Source organism: Pyrenophora tritici-repentis, chromosome 4 (genome assembly GCF_003171515.1).
Source record: "Pyrenophora tritici-repentis strain M4 chromosome 4, whole genome shotgun sequence".
NCBI lineage: Eukaryota > Fungi > Ascomycota > Dothideomycetes > Pleosporales > Pleosporaceae > Pyrenophora > Pyrenophora tritici-repentis.
Window position 1 is genome coordinate 2,278,761 of NC_089393.1, and position 18,319 is coordinate 2,297,079.

Consider the following 18,319-nt stretch of genomic DNA (forward strand, 5'->3'; position numbering starts at 1 on the left):
TCGGCAGAGATTCTGTGCCGTCCTGTCGCAAGTGTTTGAAACAGTCTTACTAGACGTATTTATAGGTATCGTGTCACGCAATAATTTGGAAATGTAGAGAAATCTGCTCATGCGTTCGCGAATCCTGTTGTCGTTCTATGGAAGCCCATAAAAATGTTTGACAGCGTAGTACCAGAAATAGTCCAAGGCCAAATGGAGACATCGGGGCGAATATTAACATTACATCCTGCTATTACCATATTTGAGATGTAGTCTTGGGGTACGGACAACTGCCGAATGTAGACATTGTCGCGAGTGTTGGTAAAGTAAGAAGGATGGCCTCATGAGACAAGTAGTGACTTGGCTCATGACATCTCACTTACAGAGCAAGAGAAGTCCAGGCAGCACTATGCGGCACGAGGCATCATTTCTCTGCTTTGCGCTTGAGGCATTGACGACATGTTCTCGCCAAAGTACATCTCACGTACACATGTAAGAAAGTCTAGGCATCACTATGCGACTAGAAGGCACGAAAATTTTCTGTCCAAGGCAGAAAGTCTTCATCTTGTTCAAATATAGCGCAATGGAGAGCTTAAAGGGATATTAGATATCTGTCAATCATTCAATGTGCCAACAATATGATCAAACCAACCAAATCTCATCGTCATATCATCGAATATGTTCGCCCTCACGGAAATCAAGCACCGGAATACAGGGGGTACTCGCCCATGTGTAAAGGGAAGGATAACCCAGCAACACAAGGGACAAACAGCGATCTGTCACTGATTACCACTATCGACCCTTTCACAAGCATGTCCATGCAACGGGTATGTATGACGAGCGATCTCGAAGCCGGAGTCGTCGCTATGATCTTCGGGGGTTTCCATGGTTTGAGCATATAACAAATCGTGCTTCTGTATTAGGAAGTCGACCGAGCCACCCAATACCACCACTCCCAGATGACAGGAAACGACAGTGGCGATGCTCCAACTCGGCGACGACATACCTTATCACTTCTTGTGTATTGACAAAGCCGTCTTACTGTTCTGTACGTATAGTCGCACAATTACACACATATCGACGGACTCTTTTTCTTAACAATTAACTTACACTTATGCAATAATTAAATTCCATATCTAGGAGACTATCCAGGTCCTGATTAAGAGAAGAAAATTTTATACCATTCATCCACAAAGAAAAAATAGTAACCACCCAAACCAGCGCCGCGAGCGCGTCATGCCTGATGACCCGCTCCAAACATCATATCATCGTTATACACGCAACATGCAAAACACACCCCGAGCAGCTTCTTCCAGCGCTCTAGACACCTTGATGCATGTCTACTTGCTTCAGCATCGGCGCATTCTTTGACTTGATCGCAGCTAGGACACCAAAGACAAATGTCACAGCCCACGCCAACCAATTCGCAGCGCTGATCACCGTGCTCGCGCGGGCAACATCGCAGACCTATTTTCTTGTCAGTATTGATTCTCCTGACCATCCTGCGATCAATCTCCCGCCTTTGAACTCAAAGCTCTGGATTCAAAATGCAAAGAGGCGGAAATGGGGGGTAATACGTACCATACCAAAGCAAATCCTCCCACTCAAAAACACACCCAGTGCCACGAATCCACTAAACCAAAACAACATGGTCAAGCCCTCCAGCCCCAGCACCGCCCACTTGACACTCGGCTGCTCAGCAAGGTGTTTGTATTTGTTCGTTGACGTTGCGATGATGGGGATAAGCGCTAGGATACTCCATGCGGGCGCAAAGATGAGGTAGTTGATCTCCATGGGTGAGGATTGGCGCCAGTGCGACGCCCACCATGATGATACTGTTCTTTTTGTCAGAAGTGGAAAAGGATAGGGGGATCAGGGGGAATCAAGGGGAATCAAGGGGAAGCATACCATAAGCCATCAATCCCAGCACCGCAACAGAAAGCACAGTCTGTACAGCGCGGACGCCGTGAATCCAGTTCATAGTCTTCATCTTTTAACCGGTCGTGATTCTCGTACGTTGTTGTCCGGTGGGTATACTCGGATTCGGGTTATTCTGTTAGTTCCTTTTTTTCGGTCTCCGGTGATCGACTTCAAACAGGTACGGTTGTATGTATATATACAAGTGTCGCGCGCGTGTTATGTATATATGAACAGACAATCTGCACACGAACGGATGGTAATATCTCGGCGTAAAAAATGGCGCGTGCGTGTATGGGCGTTGATGAGTATATGCGTTGTAGTCAATGTCATGGATAGATGAAGTTGGGTCGTTCCTGTCCGATGCTAATCCTGATCCAAGCCACACACACGACTCAATCAAATCAATGAATCAACCGTCGAGCGAGCGAGCGAAGGTAGGTTTCCAGTTCGAGATGCCCGTTTCAAACAGCCCGCCACAAAAGTAACAAAAGAGTGTCGAGAAAAAATAGTTAGTATGTACGAGAGGGAGGTAGGAGCCACAAACGCACTAGGCGCAATAAATATACGTAGTAAAACGAAAGGAACTGACAGCTAGAGAAGGAAAGGAGAAGACGAGAAGAGACTTCAAACAAAACCATAGAAGGCAGATACAAGCAGTTCATTCTAATTGCGTCTGCTCGCCCAGCACATCCACGTCCTGGTCCTGCGACTTCGCTTGCCTCACAAATCTTCACACACGCAAAGCAACAATGCTGCACCCACCCCCCGGGTGCGCAGACTGCCACTGTGCGCTCGTTATGCGACACCACAAGTGTTGCTTCTTACTGGCTGGCGCTGCCGAATGTACGTCGGAAGCTGTGTTTCAGATGCGGAGGGAGGATGCTGAACCTGCTACCTTTATGCGACAACCTTCGAATGTGACATGAACGCTAAGCCACTTCTAGGAAAACGCGCCTTGTCGCAGGAAGGAAAGGGAACGTGTGTTGCGCTTGGTATTTAATGGTGAATTGACGCAGAATTCCATATTTTTCATTTCCGCACGCGTGGAGTGGATGGTTCGCCGTGTCACATACTGGCAAGTCGGTTCGGTTGGCGCTTTAATGCCCCTTCCCTTCCTGTCAACTTGTCTTGTCATCAAACAACTGGAGTTCACGAAATGGAAATCACGAGCAGTTGGAGCCGTATCTGTTTTCACCGCCGTTATATTACGCCATAAGTGAACCGTCTCCATTATTATCGTACACATGCGCACTTTTTCCCCACATCCGCCCATTATGCATCGCCCAACTGGATTGTTTGAAGATATCATAGCAGCACGCACCATGTAATTCCAATGTCCAGCGTTCTCTTCGTAAGACGTCTTCTGACAGCCAAGTGAGCGTTCCAGCACCACAAAACTGCTGCCAAACGCCAATGAGTAGTCGCTGAACGTAAAGGGACTGGGTATCGGGAAGGTATCTATGTGTACATCGGAAAAGGAAATACCCAGCAATCATGAAAGAAGAAAGAAAAGTGAAATCAATGCCATAAAGGTGCCATGAGACGTACACTGTAACCAGCGTTGATAGTGAACTGTATCAAGGCATTTCAGCACAAGATAAGTCATTGTTGATGTAGTGACGTGATAGCCGCGGCCTTGAAGCCTCAGCGGCGAGGACTGAAAGGCACAGATGCACGGGTCATCTGATTGCACTTGCCCACTAGCTGAGAGATGACACGGAGGTATTGGCTACCAGGAGTCCTCTCGTTGAGCTCGATGTACGCAGCAGTCAAACGCTGGATGACAACATCCATAATCTTGGGAATTATGTCTCGGATCTCGGCGTCCTGTAATGGCATGTCAGCAATGTCTAGATGGACTGGTGTAGGCAAACTTACGTTGGGATTGACACTGTTGAGTACAGCATCGAGCCAAAGGAGGCGCTCTGGCAAGTTGCGCTCCAAAGACTCGGACACCACTGCACCAGTCGAGAGGGCGAGTAGCGGGCTCACTTGGCTGAGGTAACTAGGGTCACAACGGACAAAGACGGCATCGAAAAGCTCGGAGCTGCGGGACGATTGCAGCCACTGCATAGTACCTTGCTCGAAGTTGCCCCCTGTCATCAGGTTGGTAATGGCGTCACTCTCAAGCTCCTCTGGAGTCTTCTGCTTGGGAGGAGAATGCGAAGAGGCTGCAGGTGTCTCTGTTCCACGATCAGTACCCTGGGTTGGACGCTCCTCGATAGCCTGGTGTAGCTTTGCAATCTGAGACTGGAGCTCGGCTTGAGTCGCGACCATGGTCTGAATCGTCTGTAGACAAGTGTGTACAGTCTCAGTCAGCGACGAGATTTTGGCGGCGTCTTCACGGCGTTGAGCATGGGCCTGTCGAACTTCGGCTCCAATCTGACGCTCGATAAGGTTGGCTAGGTTTGAAACAGCAGGGTTGACGACTGTTGCAACCGAGGCGACCATCATAGGCTCGAAAGTGGCACTAATTTTCTTCGCAACCTGATCAGAGAGTGACTGGAACATCTGGGGATGTTTCAGAGCTCGAGAAACTGCGTCTGGAACCTCCTTAGACAGCTGGGTACCCAGTACAGACTTGAGGTTGCTGCTCAGGCCTTGTTCAATCGTAGCAGAGGTCTTTGCCAGTACTTCGGGAAGCAGGACGTTGCGGATGTTATCATCAACCATCTTCCTGATGACACCTTCGACATTCTCGTTGAGCGTGCTGGATACCATGCGCAGAATAGCCTCTTGCTTGGCCCCGTTCGCAGCGTTCAAAACACGCTTGTCTTCATCGAACCGCTTGTACATGACGTCCAACTCCCGAGAGAAGCCTTTGGTGATTTCAGTCTGTACTATGTTTTCAAGCTTCTTGGCATCGAACTCTGCAGCAGGAGCAGAGCCTGCAGTTGCTGCAGGTTGCTGCGCAAAGTGCTTTCTGAAGAACTGCTTGGCCCATTCCGGCGGTTCAGTAGTATCGGCAGTCTTGGACTTGGATGACTCTGACTCAATAGGAGCCTCAACTGGTGCTGGAGATTTTGACTGCGGGGCTGCCTGTGCAGCTTGCGCGTATGACGGAAGCAGAGATGGAGGCGGACGGCTAGACGTGGACGTGGAGGCCGTGACAGATGCTGGTACAGACACCTGGGACGCTGTTTCTGTGGCGGCGGCGGTCGCGCGCTTCTTCTTCTTCTTTTCGGACTTCTCGCCACCTCCATTGATGATAGCTGCGCGAGCGGCGTCCTGTTTGCTCTCAACCTTCGCAAGCGTAGATGCACGCATAGCTGCCTCAGGGTTCATGGACTGCCTTGAGACGTTACTGCTCTCCCTCTTCAGCGTATCGCGAGCTGATCGATCAGAGACCGATTTGGGCGCAGGCGTATCACCGGCGGTAGAAGACTCATCTGTGACAGGCTGGGGTGGCTTGAGCTGAGAGATGGTAATAACACCCTCCTCTTCCGCTTCTTTGGGGTGGATAGGCTCGCCCTCCTTCTTCCAACCGAGGTCGCTTCGTCGAATGCGCAAGATGCACACACCCTTGGAATGCATTACATACAATTCGAAGAGAGTTGCATTGTCGGGGTCGTCATCAGAAGGCCCAGCAGGCTCGTTGAGCATGTGTAGACTCCTAATTTGACCCTTTGATGCAAAAGAGTACTCTGTGATGCTCGTCATGATAGCCGTGGCGTTGACTGGAGGTAGAGCGCCATGAGACCTATCGTTCTTATTTGCCAGACGTGCGATGTAGGCAGCTTGACTCAAAACGGGAAGGTTGTACCTCGGGCAGGAGACATGAACGAAGAAGATCGAGTTCCTCGTAGGGTGGGCAACAGCCATGATACCAGTCCGAGGGTGGAATGACACACTGCAGATAGCGTCCGACTCGTTCTCATGCGGTAGATGGATCTCCTGTACGGCCTTGTTGAGGCCGAGATCCCACAGCTGGAAGGCATGATTCTGCTTCATACCGACCATGACATATCGCAGCGCAATACCCTTAGTGTATGGCTTGTCTTTGTCAAAGAAGAAGACTGAAGTGGGCCATGACTTTGCATTGGGCATGGTCGTGTGGAATTCGAGGAGTGTCTCAGAGACCTCAACCTGGCGGGGCGGGCTGCGAGGGTTGCCCAGGTCAGGGTCCGTCAGGGTGCGAATATCCCAGAAGCGCATGCGTCCGGCCTTGTCCAGTGACACAATGATGGTGTCATCCTCGCTAAAGGTGAAGTCCTTTCCAGCCTTGCCAGTGAGGATCTTGAGGGAACGTTCCTTGAGGTACTTCTCCGTGTGGCAGATGCGACTCTTAGAGCGCGCGTACTCGGCGGCAACCTTGGGGAAGACGATATGGATAGACTTGCCTCTGCCAACAGCGAAGAACTCAGGGTGGCGGGATGAGGGCTTAGCACGTGTCTTGAGCTGACCTCCAGATGTGTTATCATCTTGGGAGGGCGAGGGAGGGAGCATCAAGCCCTGAGAGTCGAGGTTCTCGCCAAACTGATCCTCACGAGCAGGATCGAGTGAAGTCCAGAAGACGGTACCGTTGACTCCGATACCAAGGATACTCTCGATTGGTTGCTGTGCATCCTCGGCCGATGTGCAGAGAGCGATGTTGAAGATACGCTCTTGGTGGTTTTCAAAGACTTGGCGGTACTGGCCATCGAGCTGACGGATGATGCGGAAGCCGCCCTTCTTGACAAGAGCATATACTATGAAGTTCTTGCTAGCCGAAACGAGCGACCTGTCAATCTGATCAAACTCCTTCTTGAGGCGAGCGATGTCCATGATCAGTTCATCGGCGAAGTACAGACGGCGAGGCGGCATTTGGTTGACCTGGATGGAAGCAAAGGCGCGCATGGGGAACCTGTAGACTATTACCGTCTGGTCCTCACCCTTTGCGAGGCTCTCCTCAGCTTCGGCGGTTTCCCAGTTCTCGGCGACGTTGTCTTTGGCGATCTCAGTGGCGACCTCCTTCAAGGCAGTTGCAAGAGGCTTGGGGAGAGTATCCTCAATCTCCTTGGCCGTGGCGGGATCGGCAAACTCCTCCTTGATCTCGGTGGCAATCTCGGCCACGGCTTCCTGGACCTCTTGGATATCTTCTGCGGGTAGGTTTTCAGGCTCATCAGCCGGCGGCGCCGTTGATTTGCTCTCAGCTTCAGCAAGCGCGTCTTCGATCTGTTGTCCAACCTGCTCGCCCAGGTCCGTCACAGCCTCAGCGACAGTTTCGTGAGCTTGGGCAGGCACATCCTCGTGGGGGACGGGAGAAGATGTCTCAAATGCGTTCTTCTTGAGAATCTCAACCTTCGGAGCGGGGGGCTTGGAGCCCTGCTGAATGGGAGTGCGGTTGCGGGGGCTGGCAGCCTCGAGCTGGTCGAAGGGGTTGACGTAGGTAAACTTGGGGGCGAGAGACGAAGTGTCCCTGCCGTCCGAGCCAAATACCCTCATGGGCGAGGAAGAGGCTCCTGGTGTGGTGGCAGCGGGGTCAGAAGGCACCTGCTCGGCTTCAGCGTCGGCGAGATCCTGCGCGAGGTCGTCCACAACCGTTTCAGGCTTGTGGGAGGCGACGGGCGGGGAAAATGCCGCAGAGGCACGAGAAGACGAACGGCCGCTGGACTGGGCGGGCTTGGGGTGGTTGAGCAGGCGCAGAAGCAGATCCTGGGGGTTCTGCTGCTGATGTGCAGGCGCGGGCACGGCCATGGGTAGAGCGTGGGCAGGAGCGCTCTGGGCAGGCGTTCCCCTACCCATGACGCTTGCCATCAGATCTTGGGTTGAGCCGTTGCGTCCAAGGGGCGGGGCAGCTTCGGAGACGTGTGACTGCTGTGATACGCGCCTAGACTGTGCAGCACCAGACTGCGAGTTGAAGCGCAACAAGTTGAGCAGGTTGGTCGACTGCTGTTGTGGCGTCTGCTGCGACACAGGGCCTTGTTCGGGCACGGGTGTGTTCGCCATGGACATGTTGGGTGACATGACAGCAGACTGGTGATGAGGACGCGGGCCGCTCGGTGAGGGCGAAAAGAGAGGAGAAGAGACAGAAGGCTGTTGATAGCCGTGCTGTTGTTGCTGGTGGTTGCCGCTGGATGCACCACCGTTGAGGCGGGCAAACAGCTCTTGCAGGTCCGCCATAGTGGAGATGACTAGGGCAGATCTGGGCGCTTGTTAGCAGACGTGGCTCCGGGCTTACGCGCAAACGCAAATCCAGCTATGCTGGATGGCAAGGTGACGACATGGGCTGCATACTTTACTCAGAACCCAAATTTGGCGTGTGTGGCCGAAGCCCAATCGCTGAAAATACGCAAATATGTACTGATGTAGCAGTATGAACTGGCGAAGAGAAATGCTGGCTAGCAGCAAGCAAATGGGGCGACAGGCTGCGATGGTGCGCAGTTGTCAATTGACGGTGCAAGAGAGAGAGAGAGTTGACAGCTTTGGATAAGGTGATGACCCGACTTGGCTGGCGCCGGGAACGGAGCTAGCCTAGCGCGATTGGACGTGGAGAGGCGGGCGGCTTTGGTTGGAACCTGCAGCACCATGAGCCGGCCCAGAAAACCAGCATCGCGGGTAGCCCATCAAGTGCCTTTAGCTTCATGTGACATGTACCTGGTCGCGAGCTATTAGAACCACTTGTACGTGCTAGGGACAGTGTACCAAAATGTTACTAGCTATTACATGCTTCATAGAGACAGCGAAGCCATCGAACCCGGCTCATGCTAGGGTCCATCTTCTACAATATATTTTGACCAAAAAACCAACACAGTATGTGCCAGCTCACATTCTTGTTGCAAGTGGATAATGCCCAGATGTCGTCACCAGCCAGTGTAGCCTAGCTAGCCAACCCACAAGTACCACGTCAGTGGCAGTGACTCCTACCATCGTGAGCACAAGCCTGAGGCGAAGATTGACACATCACTCGTACATGCTATACTAGCTATACCATACTTTCGGACCCCATAATTACAACGATAGCATCATCCAAGTCCTTCTCTCACTGAGTCCATGCGTCCGCAAGCCGCCAGTGCCGCCAGAGCGCGGACCAAGCAGCGAAGTGCCAATGTTCAGGAATCCCAAAGCAACATGAAACACATATATACAAACATCAATAGAAAAAGAAAAACATGTTGCTTCATCCTCTTTGCTGGTTTCAGTGTCCGTGACAGTAAGACCCGCACTTGACAGTCAACGCAAGTGTATTTCTCAGAGTCACCGCTTGACCCGCCAAGGGACGAATGATTCCGGGACCGGAGACGGCTGAGACGTAGACGTAGAAGCAGACCAGGGCAGGTAACTGTGGATCTTTCTCTAAGACAAAGATTCACCACACTTTCCGAATGCGCTTTGGCAAGCACCTCCGCAGTGGTCAGCCGTGTTACCACAGAAACCATACTGAGAGCAGCATTCGCCTTTGGGAAACCCTAAATTATCTCTATTAGCCTAGCTTCTCCCGGTGATGTCTGGTGAAGACCTCTTACCGAAACACCCAAGTCCATTGTCACGACCACAAGAGCCATCAATAGTCATACCAGTGGGCATAGCCATAGCCACGTTGGGCATAGAATTGCCATCACTAGGTGCTGTGGGAGTGGGGTCCGACCTCGGAGCGACAAATATAGACGAGGTAGCAACTCTCGGGGTAGCAGACCGGTACCAGTTTTCTTTCGGTTCGCCCAAGCACTCGCCCAAAGTGACCAACTTGTAGCCCTTCCTTGTCATCGTTTCGAGCATATAGCCAGTCAGGTTTTGCGCAGTTTGCTCGTGAATGTCGTGTGAGATGGTTTGGAAGCTGTCTTGCTCTGGATTGCTAGGGTCTATCGCTCCGCTGACACGGTCTTTGGCGTTTTGGATCTTATCCGGCGTTATGTTGTTGTAGTCTGTAAGATGTCAGCAAGTGTGAAGTTGGTATGGTATCAGATGTGATGCTAACCGTCAGTATCTAGGTCGAAGTAAGATACAACATATCCAAGGTCTGCCAGATCTTGTGGGCATCCTGATTCAGGCGTGCATGAGCTGTACGGCGGCCTCATGTAAGCGGGAAATTTTCCTAGAATGTTGCCAATCGCCATCTGTAGAGTAGAAATTTTAGTGCGTGTGATTTGATGTTAGTCCCGGCATTTCTTACCTCGTTCCTGATCATTTGGTCGTAACGCTGCTCCCGAGTAATGACGCTAAGGTCTTGATGGGACCATGTATGACTTGCGACCTGATGTCCTTCTGCATCCATACGCCTGATTATGGACGGCCATGCTTTGCTTTCGTCATCGATAGCACCCTTGTTGATGTTGATGCCGGTGACGAAGAACGTGGCTTTTGCGCCATATGCAGCGAATTGATCCAGCACGTCGTTTGTGTAGATGAATGGGCCGTCATCATAGGTTATAGCGATTTTTTTCGGGACAGTGCAAGCATAGATTCCCTCTCCACCGTACATTTGGTTGCCGAGCTGAGGTCGAGTGACTTCGGCAGTGCTACCCCCAGAAGGGATTTGATTGGCATCACATCCTGGGCCAAAGTTGAAGAGACAGTCAGGTGCCATGCAAAAGTCCGCTATAGGTAAAACCAAATTGTCAGTGGAGATTTCAGGGTAGTTATTTTAGGAATGCTTACGTCCTTTCCCACACCATCCATCAGGAGAGCAGCAGTAACCCCCATTACAGCTTACATTTCCATGGTCAGGTCCGCAACGACCTGCGGCACCGCCTTGACGTGCTTGCAACACATTCTTAGGCGGCACGACATGGGCAGCACGTGCGTCCATGACTAGTCTGTTCCTTAGTCCCATGATTCTCGGAGTATGATAGTTGCCATGTCCATGGGCAACAACAAGGGGTACTGCCAGGGCCGCAGCGTGTAACGCAGTGAAGCGCATTGTGTGGGATATAATCAACAAGGAATATATACAAAATCGAAGAAATATAGTATTGAGTAGTGTGAAAGTGTAGGAGGATGAGTATACACAAAATCAGGTACTGTGAAGTGAGTGATTGTTCAAACGAATGATAGGTTGCAAAGACGCGCAAAAGAGTACCAGGGGACAATGGGAACAGTACCTGATATTATATCTAACAGATGGTCCGGCATCACGCTTAGGTCGACTGGTGCTCCTGAGAATCAAAAGGAATGTCCTTGATGCTGAAAATGCACGTTACGTGCGTGCCCATCGAAGATCATCCGCGGCGTCAGTAGAGACATCCGGGGTCCAGCACGTACGAGAGCATGATACTGAAATTTCTTTTGTATGCTTCTTAATGTACATAATCGATCCTGATAGGATGTGATGCGATGTGCGACGTAGAAAGGCAGCACCATTGCATCTTCAAGTTTTCTGGAAAAAGGGGATATACTGAACGATACTCCACTTTGAAACCATATCATGATGATGGATATCGTGAAGTTTGTAAGCTACGGTTGCAAAGAAGCACTTTGTTGAGACGGTTGAAGTCCTGTAGCTGTTTCGAGCCAATAATGCGCCCCTGAATCGCTAGGTACCGGATAAAAGGGTAGATCAATTTAGTGCCCGTGGTTCGCATGGTAGATCCAATGTCTTCATCTGGAGTTGTCGGGTCAATAACATCCAACACCATGCTGTGATTGTAGGCCGACATCCGTATTGTATGCTCATTAATTGGTATGCAGAAGATAGTGGTTGGGCTCAAAAGTTCAAAACGACGCTCTTTTTGGTTCTGCTACCCTTCCATTGGAACCATTACCGTATTCAAGCCTATCGCAATATTGGTGATCAACAACGCTCATGAATCGTTTTATGGATCGAATTAGCGCATCGCAACAGTATGCTGCAGATATTAGACTCCTATGTGGCTGTCGCGATACGGGGATAGTCCCAAATTGACGAGAGATCTTGAGCATGTGAAAGGGCTTGCACCAAGAGCAGTGGCAATGGCACTTCGCTTTACTGATTGTTGCCCGTTACATGTGATGTCATCTCATGTCACGCGACAATGGGGAGTGGAATCGAGAAAAAGCAGAGGCATTGCAGCCTTATGGAAAAAGCGTTACCTTCTCATGCCCCGTGCGTTGTTTTGACGATCGTTCTCTATAAAGCTCAACGTTGAGGCTGTAGGAGCCGCATCCGTACATCAACGGGTCTGCTCTGCCGCCTGCATCGACAACCCACGAAGCCAAATCAGATATGCAAAAATATACAAACAAAAGGGTTTGTGTGGTTTTTCTAGTTCGAAATAGAACTCAATTAAGGCACTAGCCATGTCTTGATATTGGGGAAGCGGGTTGTGAGATCTACCTGCCACAGTCGGATGAACCCCGCTCCTGCTTATCACGCACAATACCACGATGATCCTTGCCTACAGGTTTAAAAAAAAGTGCCATCCCAACTACTATAAAAAACGAGACAAATCAAAGGGTAAGTAAGTCTCTATAAATGTTTAGGCTAGTTGCAAAGAAGTGATAGTAAGAGCAAAAAAGATGGACTCGCGGGGAATCGAACTAGTTGAATGTTAGTACGAATGAAACCTTGTAACAAGGTGCGATGTCAACTCACCCCCGGACCACTCCCATGCTAAGGGAGTATTATACCACTAAACCACGAGCCCGATGATTACTTGTTGCTACAAGCTGATTGATAGAGTAACGGACAAGTACGCACATTATATTGACAAAATTTGGATATCTTCGGCGGAAGTTGGGCACGCAGCGGGTCAGAGACACCGATGCATCTAGTGTAGACAACGGTACGCTTCCAGACCACGGAACCAGACTAATTTCACGTGGACTGCTACGAGGTAATGTGAGACACCGGCTGATCCACGATGGAGCCTATATGGTCTCTTTACCCATCCATTGTCAACTGCACATGCAATAGCAACCTTGCAGCGCTGCCTCTATACTTACTACTGCGTCTCGGGCAGCGCGACTAGCCACGGCATAGTAATCAACCAAATACTCAAGGATAGACGCTTTCCCGAGCCAAGCAACGCTGACAGCGAGCCAGTAGTTATCCCTGTTCTAGACCACAGCGTAACTTCACGCCAATGCAGTCAACGTGTCATCACAAACGACAGTTCCACGCTGCTTTGGGCCCCTTTCCTTATCCAAGCGGGGCGGCGTACGAATATTGTTCATAAACCGGACCGCGTAAGCACATGTGCGATCAAGGGTTCGGCTATACGATCTCATGTTTCCATGTCAGGTTAGCTGCATCTGAGATCTGCGTGTAGCCTGTCAACCGATGCTGCTCTCTCCAATGACGTAAAAGCCTGCGGCAAAGTACTCCTAATCACATTTGGGTCGAAAAAGCTTCATCATGCCATACTTGGGACCTAGGGGTAGCAATTCCCGTCCCCTGCATTGCGCAAACTACGAGTAAAGCTGGCTCTCATTCTAGCAAACATTTCGACCCACACTATTATGAGGAGCATGAAAGCAACGGCGAAGCTACCTAACCGTATTTCGCTTAGACTAGCGCAATCACAACCGCGGGTAGATATTTTCAGTCAACTGTGTGCCCCTCGCTCCTTCACACGTACAAAACCCCTCAGCTTCCCAAATAATTCATTGGTGGCAGTAAGGACCGAACGACTCTTTGGATCTCATTCTAGAAGCAATACCTTGTACCGTCACTCCCTTACTTCAAAAACGACACTTCAGTAAGCATTCCCCGCGTCTTGTGCCGTTCAACCAAATCCAGTTATCCAAGTCTAACAGACCACAGGTCTCTTCCCCAAATAACGAAAATGGATTACCAAGCACCTGCTGCTGGCGCCGGTGGCCGTGGCTGCTACAACTGTAAGTGAAAACTGTACCGATTTTGCACCGACACAGTCCCTGCAGAGACCCCGCTATGGAGAATCGGGCATACTCTGGAGTTTCTCCCTGCACCGTATTCGGAGACTTCTTTGGGCGCTTGGTGCGTCAGCGGCATGCTTGTGCTATCTGCTCCAGTTGCGAGGGAAAGGAGCAACTTTGGATATCCTAGACTGTCTTTGCGCCGGCTCTCACAACATATCACACTGGAGGCGCTTTTGCTGACAATGTATAGGCGGAGACTCTTCTCACCGCGCTGCCGAGTGCCCCACCAAGGGTACCCCAACTTGCTACAACTGCGGCGAGAAGGGCCACGTTAGCCGTGAATGCACTTCTCCCCAGGCAGAGAAGACCTGCTACCGCTGCGGTGGTACTGGCCACATCTCCCGCGAGTGCACCAAGGACGGCGGTGCCCCCATGGGCGGCCGTGGCGGTGGTAGCCAAGAGTGCTACAAGTGCGGCCAGGTCGGACACATTGCCCGCAACTGCTCGCAGGGCGGTGGATACAGCGCCGGCAGTCGTGGAGGATACGGTGGCGGTGCTGCCGGTGGCTACGGCGGTGCTCGCCAGACCACTTGCTACTCCTGCGGTGGTTTCGGTCACATGAGCCGTGACTGCACCCAGGGCCAAAAGTGCTACAACTGTAAGCGAAGGCAGACCAGGCTACATGAGTGATACTGACCATTCTTTAGGCGGTGAGGTCGGCCATTTGTCCCGTGACTGCCCCCAGGAGACTTCTTCGGAGCGCGTCTGCTACCGCTGCAAGCAGCCTGGCCACGTCCAGAGCGCCTGCACCAACTAGGGTGTTGCCGGATCCGTCGATGTTTTGATCTGGGACGAGTTTCGATGCACCGAATCGCCATCAAGCACCCATGATGGCGAGTCGACTTTCCGATGTTAGAGATTGCGCGCACGGTACGACGAATCATCGACATGATTATGATTTCTTTTCTTGTATATTTTCATTCTGCGGCTCGCCGCCGTCTTTCGACGCTTCACGAAAAGCATAAGTCGCCCGGGCATGATTGGACGGCCTTTTCCAGAGTTGGCTGTACTGTCAAGAGAGTTGGTTATCGGAAAAGTCTTAATCCAGGAAGAGCGTTTGGTGGGAGATACATTGTGGGTGGATAGGAGAGCGGATCCTTATGCGAGCAACGAATGAAGCAGTGCGTGGTCTGCACGTGGACTTTGACTGTAGGAGAGCGAGGTCTCTTTTGGCGGATGACTAGTCTTGTGGTTGCGAGTGCGCAGCCAAGGACCTTGACTGAGGTTGAATGAAGGAACCAGAAAAGTTTCCACCATCGGGTGGGCTCCTCAATTTATACTGTGCCATTTTCATGCACCGTGATGGACGTACGCTAACCAGATCCAACATGTGCGAGTGATTTTGGACATGCATGTGCTCAAGTGGGCGGCGTGGCGAGGGGTGACAGGTACACTTAGCGAGCAAAACATAGTAATTTTACAATGGGATGACATGTTGATAGTTTAGAGTATTATGCTCATGTTGCTTGATCTTGGCTCCAACATACGGTTGTGATGTGATTGCTTAAACCGGCGTGATGAGTGAATGGACGTGGACGGTGCCAAGCGAAGTTGTGCCCGCGTTTCGTTTACCAAACAACATCATAGCGGTGCCCGCGACAAGCACAGTGCACCATCATCGACGCGTCAATCACAGCAATACGCGCACCCGTCTTTTCTCAACCGAACCGTTCAACCATGGCGCCTCCCAAGAAACGCGAGAATCGCGAAAATAATTTCTATAATATTGGTGTTCAGGGAAGGTGCGCAATCCATAGGATTTTGTTTGTGTTTGCGCAAAGTTAACATTGCACAGGAAGACTGGCATCACACTTGCAGACAAAGGGGTATACGACGAACATGGCCTTGAACCAATATCGGGCATCTTCTCGTCGCCCGAAAGGTCGCCACCCAAGCGTGGGGGGAACGCGACAGGTTCAGAGTCGATGGAAATTCAAGAGAGTATGTTTTGATTGAAGCACTTGCGCAATTCCTACCGTCCAGCCGATTATGCGCTGACATGCGCGACAGGTTCTATCCCAGAACTCGCTACGTCCCACCAGATTTTGCGCAACAACCGTACACACCTCCCTCCGCCGCGGGCGCGATCGCCTATGAAGACTGCGCTTGGATCCTCGCCGCGACGACAATCATCCATGGCACCGAGGGGGAGCTCTGCTGCTCCCTCTAGTCCTGTGCGCGCTGCGTCGCATCCCATTGCCCGACGGCTTGACTTTGAACAGGATGAATCTAGTCTGCAAGAAACGCCGGCGCTAAGTGGATCAGGTGCGCGACGCGGAAAGCGTACAGACGTGTACGATATACCCGAAGATGAGGGCTCACCACTTCCAGAACAAAGCGCGGTGTTTGAGGAAAGCGTCGTCCAGGAGGAAATCACAGCAAACGAAGCGTCAGTAGCAGCCGTGAAAGAGAGCTTTGTCGCGCAGATCGGAGAAGACTCAATAAACGAAGCCGAGGAGGTCGAAGACTTGGTGGACCAAGAAGAGTCGGAGATTGTGCCAGAACCTGTAAAGGAGCCCGCTAAGAGGGGTAGGAAGCGCAAAAGCGATGCCGTGAATATCTCAGAGGAAGAGCAGGCAGTAGTAGAGCAGCCGCGGAAACGTGGTCGTCCCCCTGGAGCGAAAGCAACAGCATCAGCATCAGAGAAGACGGGCAAGAAGAGCGCACCTGCAGCTGCTCAGCGACGACGGTCACAGCGCGTATCCGACATTAGCGAACCTGACCCCAGTATTGTCGAAGCCCCCGTCGATGACTCCATAGACCAATCCGAGCAGATAGAAGAAGCACCCGTCGCACCAAAACGCCGAGGACGGCCGCCGCGAGTACAACCGGACGCCGAGGAGGAACATACTGCGACAGCAAAACCAGCAAAAAATGACTCTTCCAAGGGAAATGCAGAGGCGGCGGCTTTCAAGAAGCCCATAAAACCTGTGGGCAGGCCTAAAGCAAACGCAGAACCTAAGAGCAAACCCGCGAGTGCGGAGCCAAAGCCAAAGCCAGCTCCAAAACCAGCGCCAAAGCCGAAGGAGAAGTCAAAAGAGAAGACTCCACAAGCAGACGCTGATGATGTTGGCAAGCTTGTGGATGTATACGGCAATCCTCTTAGCAAAAAGGACCTCGATCAGATGTCTACTACTTCAGCTGGATCACGATTCGGACGCGGTCGACATTTGTCTGTTTTCCGCGAGATGGATCCAGATAATGTTGCTCGCGTGGGACGCACTGGCAGGCACCGCGTTGCGCCCATTGATTTCTGGAAGAATGACCATATTTCATACGACGTGGACGGTAGCATGACTTCCATCGTCAAGAGCCAGGAAGTAGAAGAAAGCCGGAAGCGTAGCAAAAAGTCTAGCTCAAAGGGTAAGAAGAAGGCACTCACTGTCGTTGAGGAAGAAGAGATTGAACTCGACCCCTGGGAGCAAGAAGAAGGTGCTCTTGTGGGCAACTATAGGGGCTTTGATGCTGCGACGGAGGTTCCATCGAATGAAATCATTGAAGATAGTAAGTTGCACTATAAATGTCACAAACTTGTCTTTGGCTAACTGGTTCACAGCGATTGCATGGGCCGAAAAGGGCATTCAACCCCGAGATGTTGGGGATGGCGGCTTCAAATTCGCAAAGATTGGTTCTAGTGGTTCCTTCTTCAACTGGGGACTGATTGAACTGGGCCCCGACCAGATGAAGCGTACCAAGAACTCACGATACATGCATATGGTCTTCAATGTACAATCAGGTACAGTAGAAGTCCGCATGCATGAAAATGAATTCACGGTTCACAAGCAGGGCGTCTGGCAAGTTCCTCGAGGTATGTCAAAGCATTCCCTTTTCTTCCCTTCAAAGTTTTCATATCCTGTTTCTTTCCATTCCGCACATACATCTTTCAGCCCTCATTTCCCACTCCCGCTTCCTGCGCCTCCATCGGCTGTGTACGACGATGACTACTCTCATCTTGGACGCACGTCGGGATAGTGCATGTGTTCACGACATGCGGCGTGGTACATCCAACAACCGTCGCACAGCCTCGGGGCCCGTGACAATAGCGAGACCAGGGCAAGCGAGCTTTGCGCCAAGCGAGCGAGGCCCCGATTCTCGTCACCTGGCATACTGAGTGGGCGGCTGCGTGCTGCTGCTGTGCTACAAATATCCGACGCTATTTTACCTGCAATTTTCAAATTAGCCGACGGAACACAAGACAGCCGTTTGGCGCGCTGTCTGGCCTCGGCGGCTACGGCGCAAACAACACCACCGCGTCTTTTCCTTTACCCCGGTTTTATTTTCTCCGTACCACCATCACGTTATGTCTATCATATTACACCAAGACAGCACGTGGGATGCGCCTGGCGCGCCTTGGGCTTTACCTTGGGCATCGTTTTCTTCCCCCTTGCCCTTTTTCTGCTAGTCGTGAACGTCACCAGGGACCACTTGGTCTACTGCAGTGTCATCTTTTCTTGATCATCACATGGGAAGAGAGGAGAACTAACGCGGTCCGTCTTATGCAGGGAACACGTATAGTATCAAGAATATCGGTAGCGGCACGGCTCGCATTTTCTTTGCTCAGGCTAGGGAACTGCATGTTCAGGAGGAAGATGAGGAGGAATAAGGTGGGGCGAATTGTATGGTG

General features: G+C 51.4%; 5 protein-coding genes across 5 annotated transcripts; 2 read left to right on the plus strand and 3 right to left on the minus strand.

Annotated features, from left to right (window-relative positions):
* Window positions 1-1,299: 1,299 nt before the first annotated feature.
* Window positions 1,300-1,969, minus strand: PtrM4_096540 (MARVEL domain containing protein; the record flags this gene model as incomplete). Its single annotated transcript, XM_001933965.1, has 3 exons — window positions 1,300-1,446; window positions 1,561-1,814; window positions 1,888-1,969. 3 exons carry the CDS (start codon window positions 1,967-1,969, stop codon window positions 1,300-1,302), a joined length of 483 nt encoding a protein of 160 aa, XP_001934000.1.
* A 1,574-nt stretch (window positions 1,970-3,543) lies between these two features.
* Window positions 3,544-8,001, minus strand: PtrM4_096550 (Tymo-45kd-70kd multi-domain protein; the record flags this gene model as incomplete). Its single annotated transcript, XM_001933964.2, has 2 exons — window positions 3,544-3,726; window positions 3,778-8,001. The coding sequence occupies 2 exons, from the start codon at window positions 7,999-8,001 to the stop codon at window positions 3,544-3,546; spliced, it is 4,407 nt and encodes a 1,468-aa protein (XP_001933999.1).
* Window positions 8,002-9,439: 1,438 nt separating this feature from the next.
* Window positions 9,440-10,738, minus strand: PtrM4_096560 (CDA1, xylanase-chitin deacetylase; the record flags this gene model as incomplete). Its single annotated transcript, XM_066107193.1, has 5 exons — window positions 9,440-9,446; window positions 9,515-9,743; window positions 9,797-9,935; window positions 9,992-10,416; window positions 10,477-10,738. The coding sequence occupies 5 exons, from the start codon at window positions 10,736-10,738 to the stop codon at window positions 9,440-9,442; spliced, it is 1,062 nt and encodes a 353-aa protein (XP_065962861.1).
* A 2,842-nt stretch (window positions 10,739-13,580) lies between these two features.
* PtrM4_096570 (AIR1, Arginine methyltransferase-interacting protein, contains RING Zn-finger) lies at window positions 13,581-14,452 on the plus strand (the record flags this gene model as incomplete). The annotated part of the gene is made up of 3 exons (XM_001933962.1): window positions 13,581-13,632; window positions 13,886-14,293; window positions 14,343-14,452. 3 exons carry the CDS (start codon window positions 13,581-13,583, stop codon window positions 14,450-14,452), a joined length of 570 nt encoding a protein of 189 aa, XP_001933997.1.
* A 2,368-nt stretch (window positions 14,453-16,820) lies between these two features.
* Window positions 16,821-18,298, plus strand: PtrM4_096580 (uncharacterized protein; the record flags this gene model as incomplete). The annotated part of the gene is made up of 3 exons (XM_001933961.2): window positions 16,821-17,199; window positions 17,252-17,503; window positions 18,198-18,298. The coding sequence occupies 3 exons, from the start codon at window positions 16,821-16,823 to the stop codon at window positions 18,296-18,298; spliced, it is 732 nt and encodes a 243-aa protein (XP_001933996.2).
* Window positions 18,299-18,319: the final 21 nt, after the last annotated feature.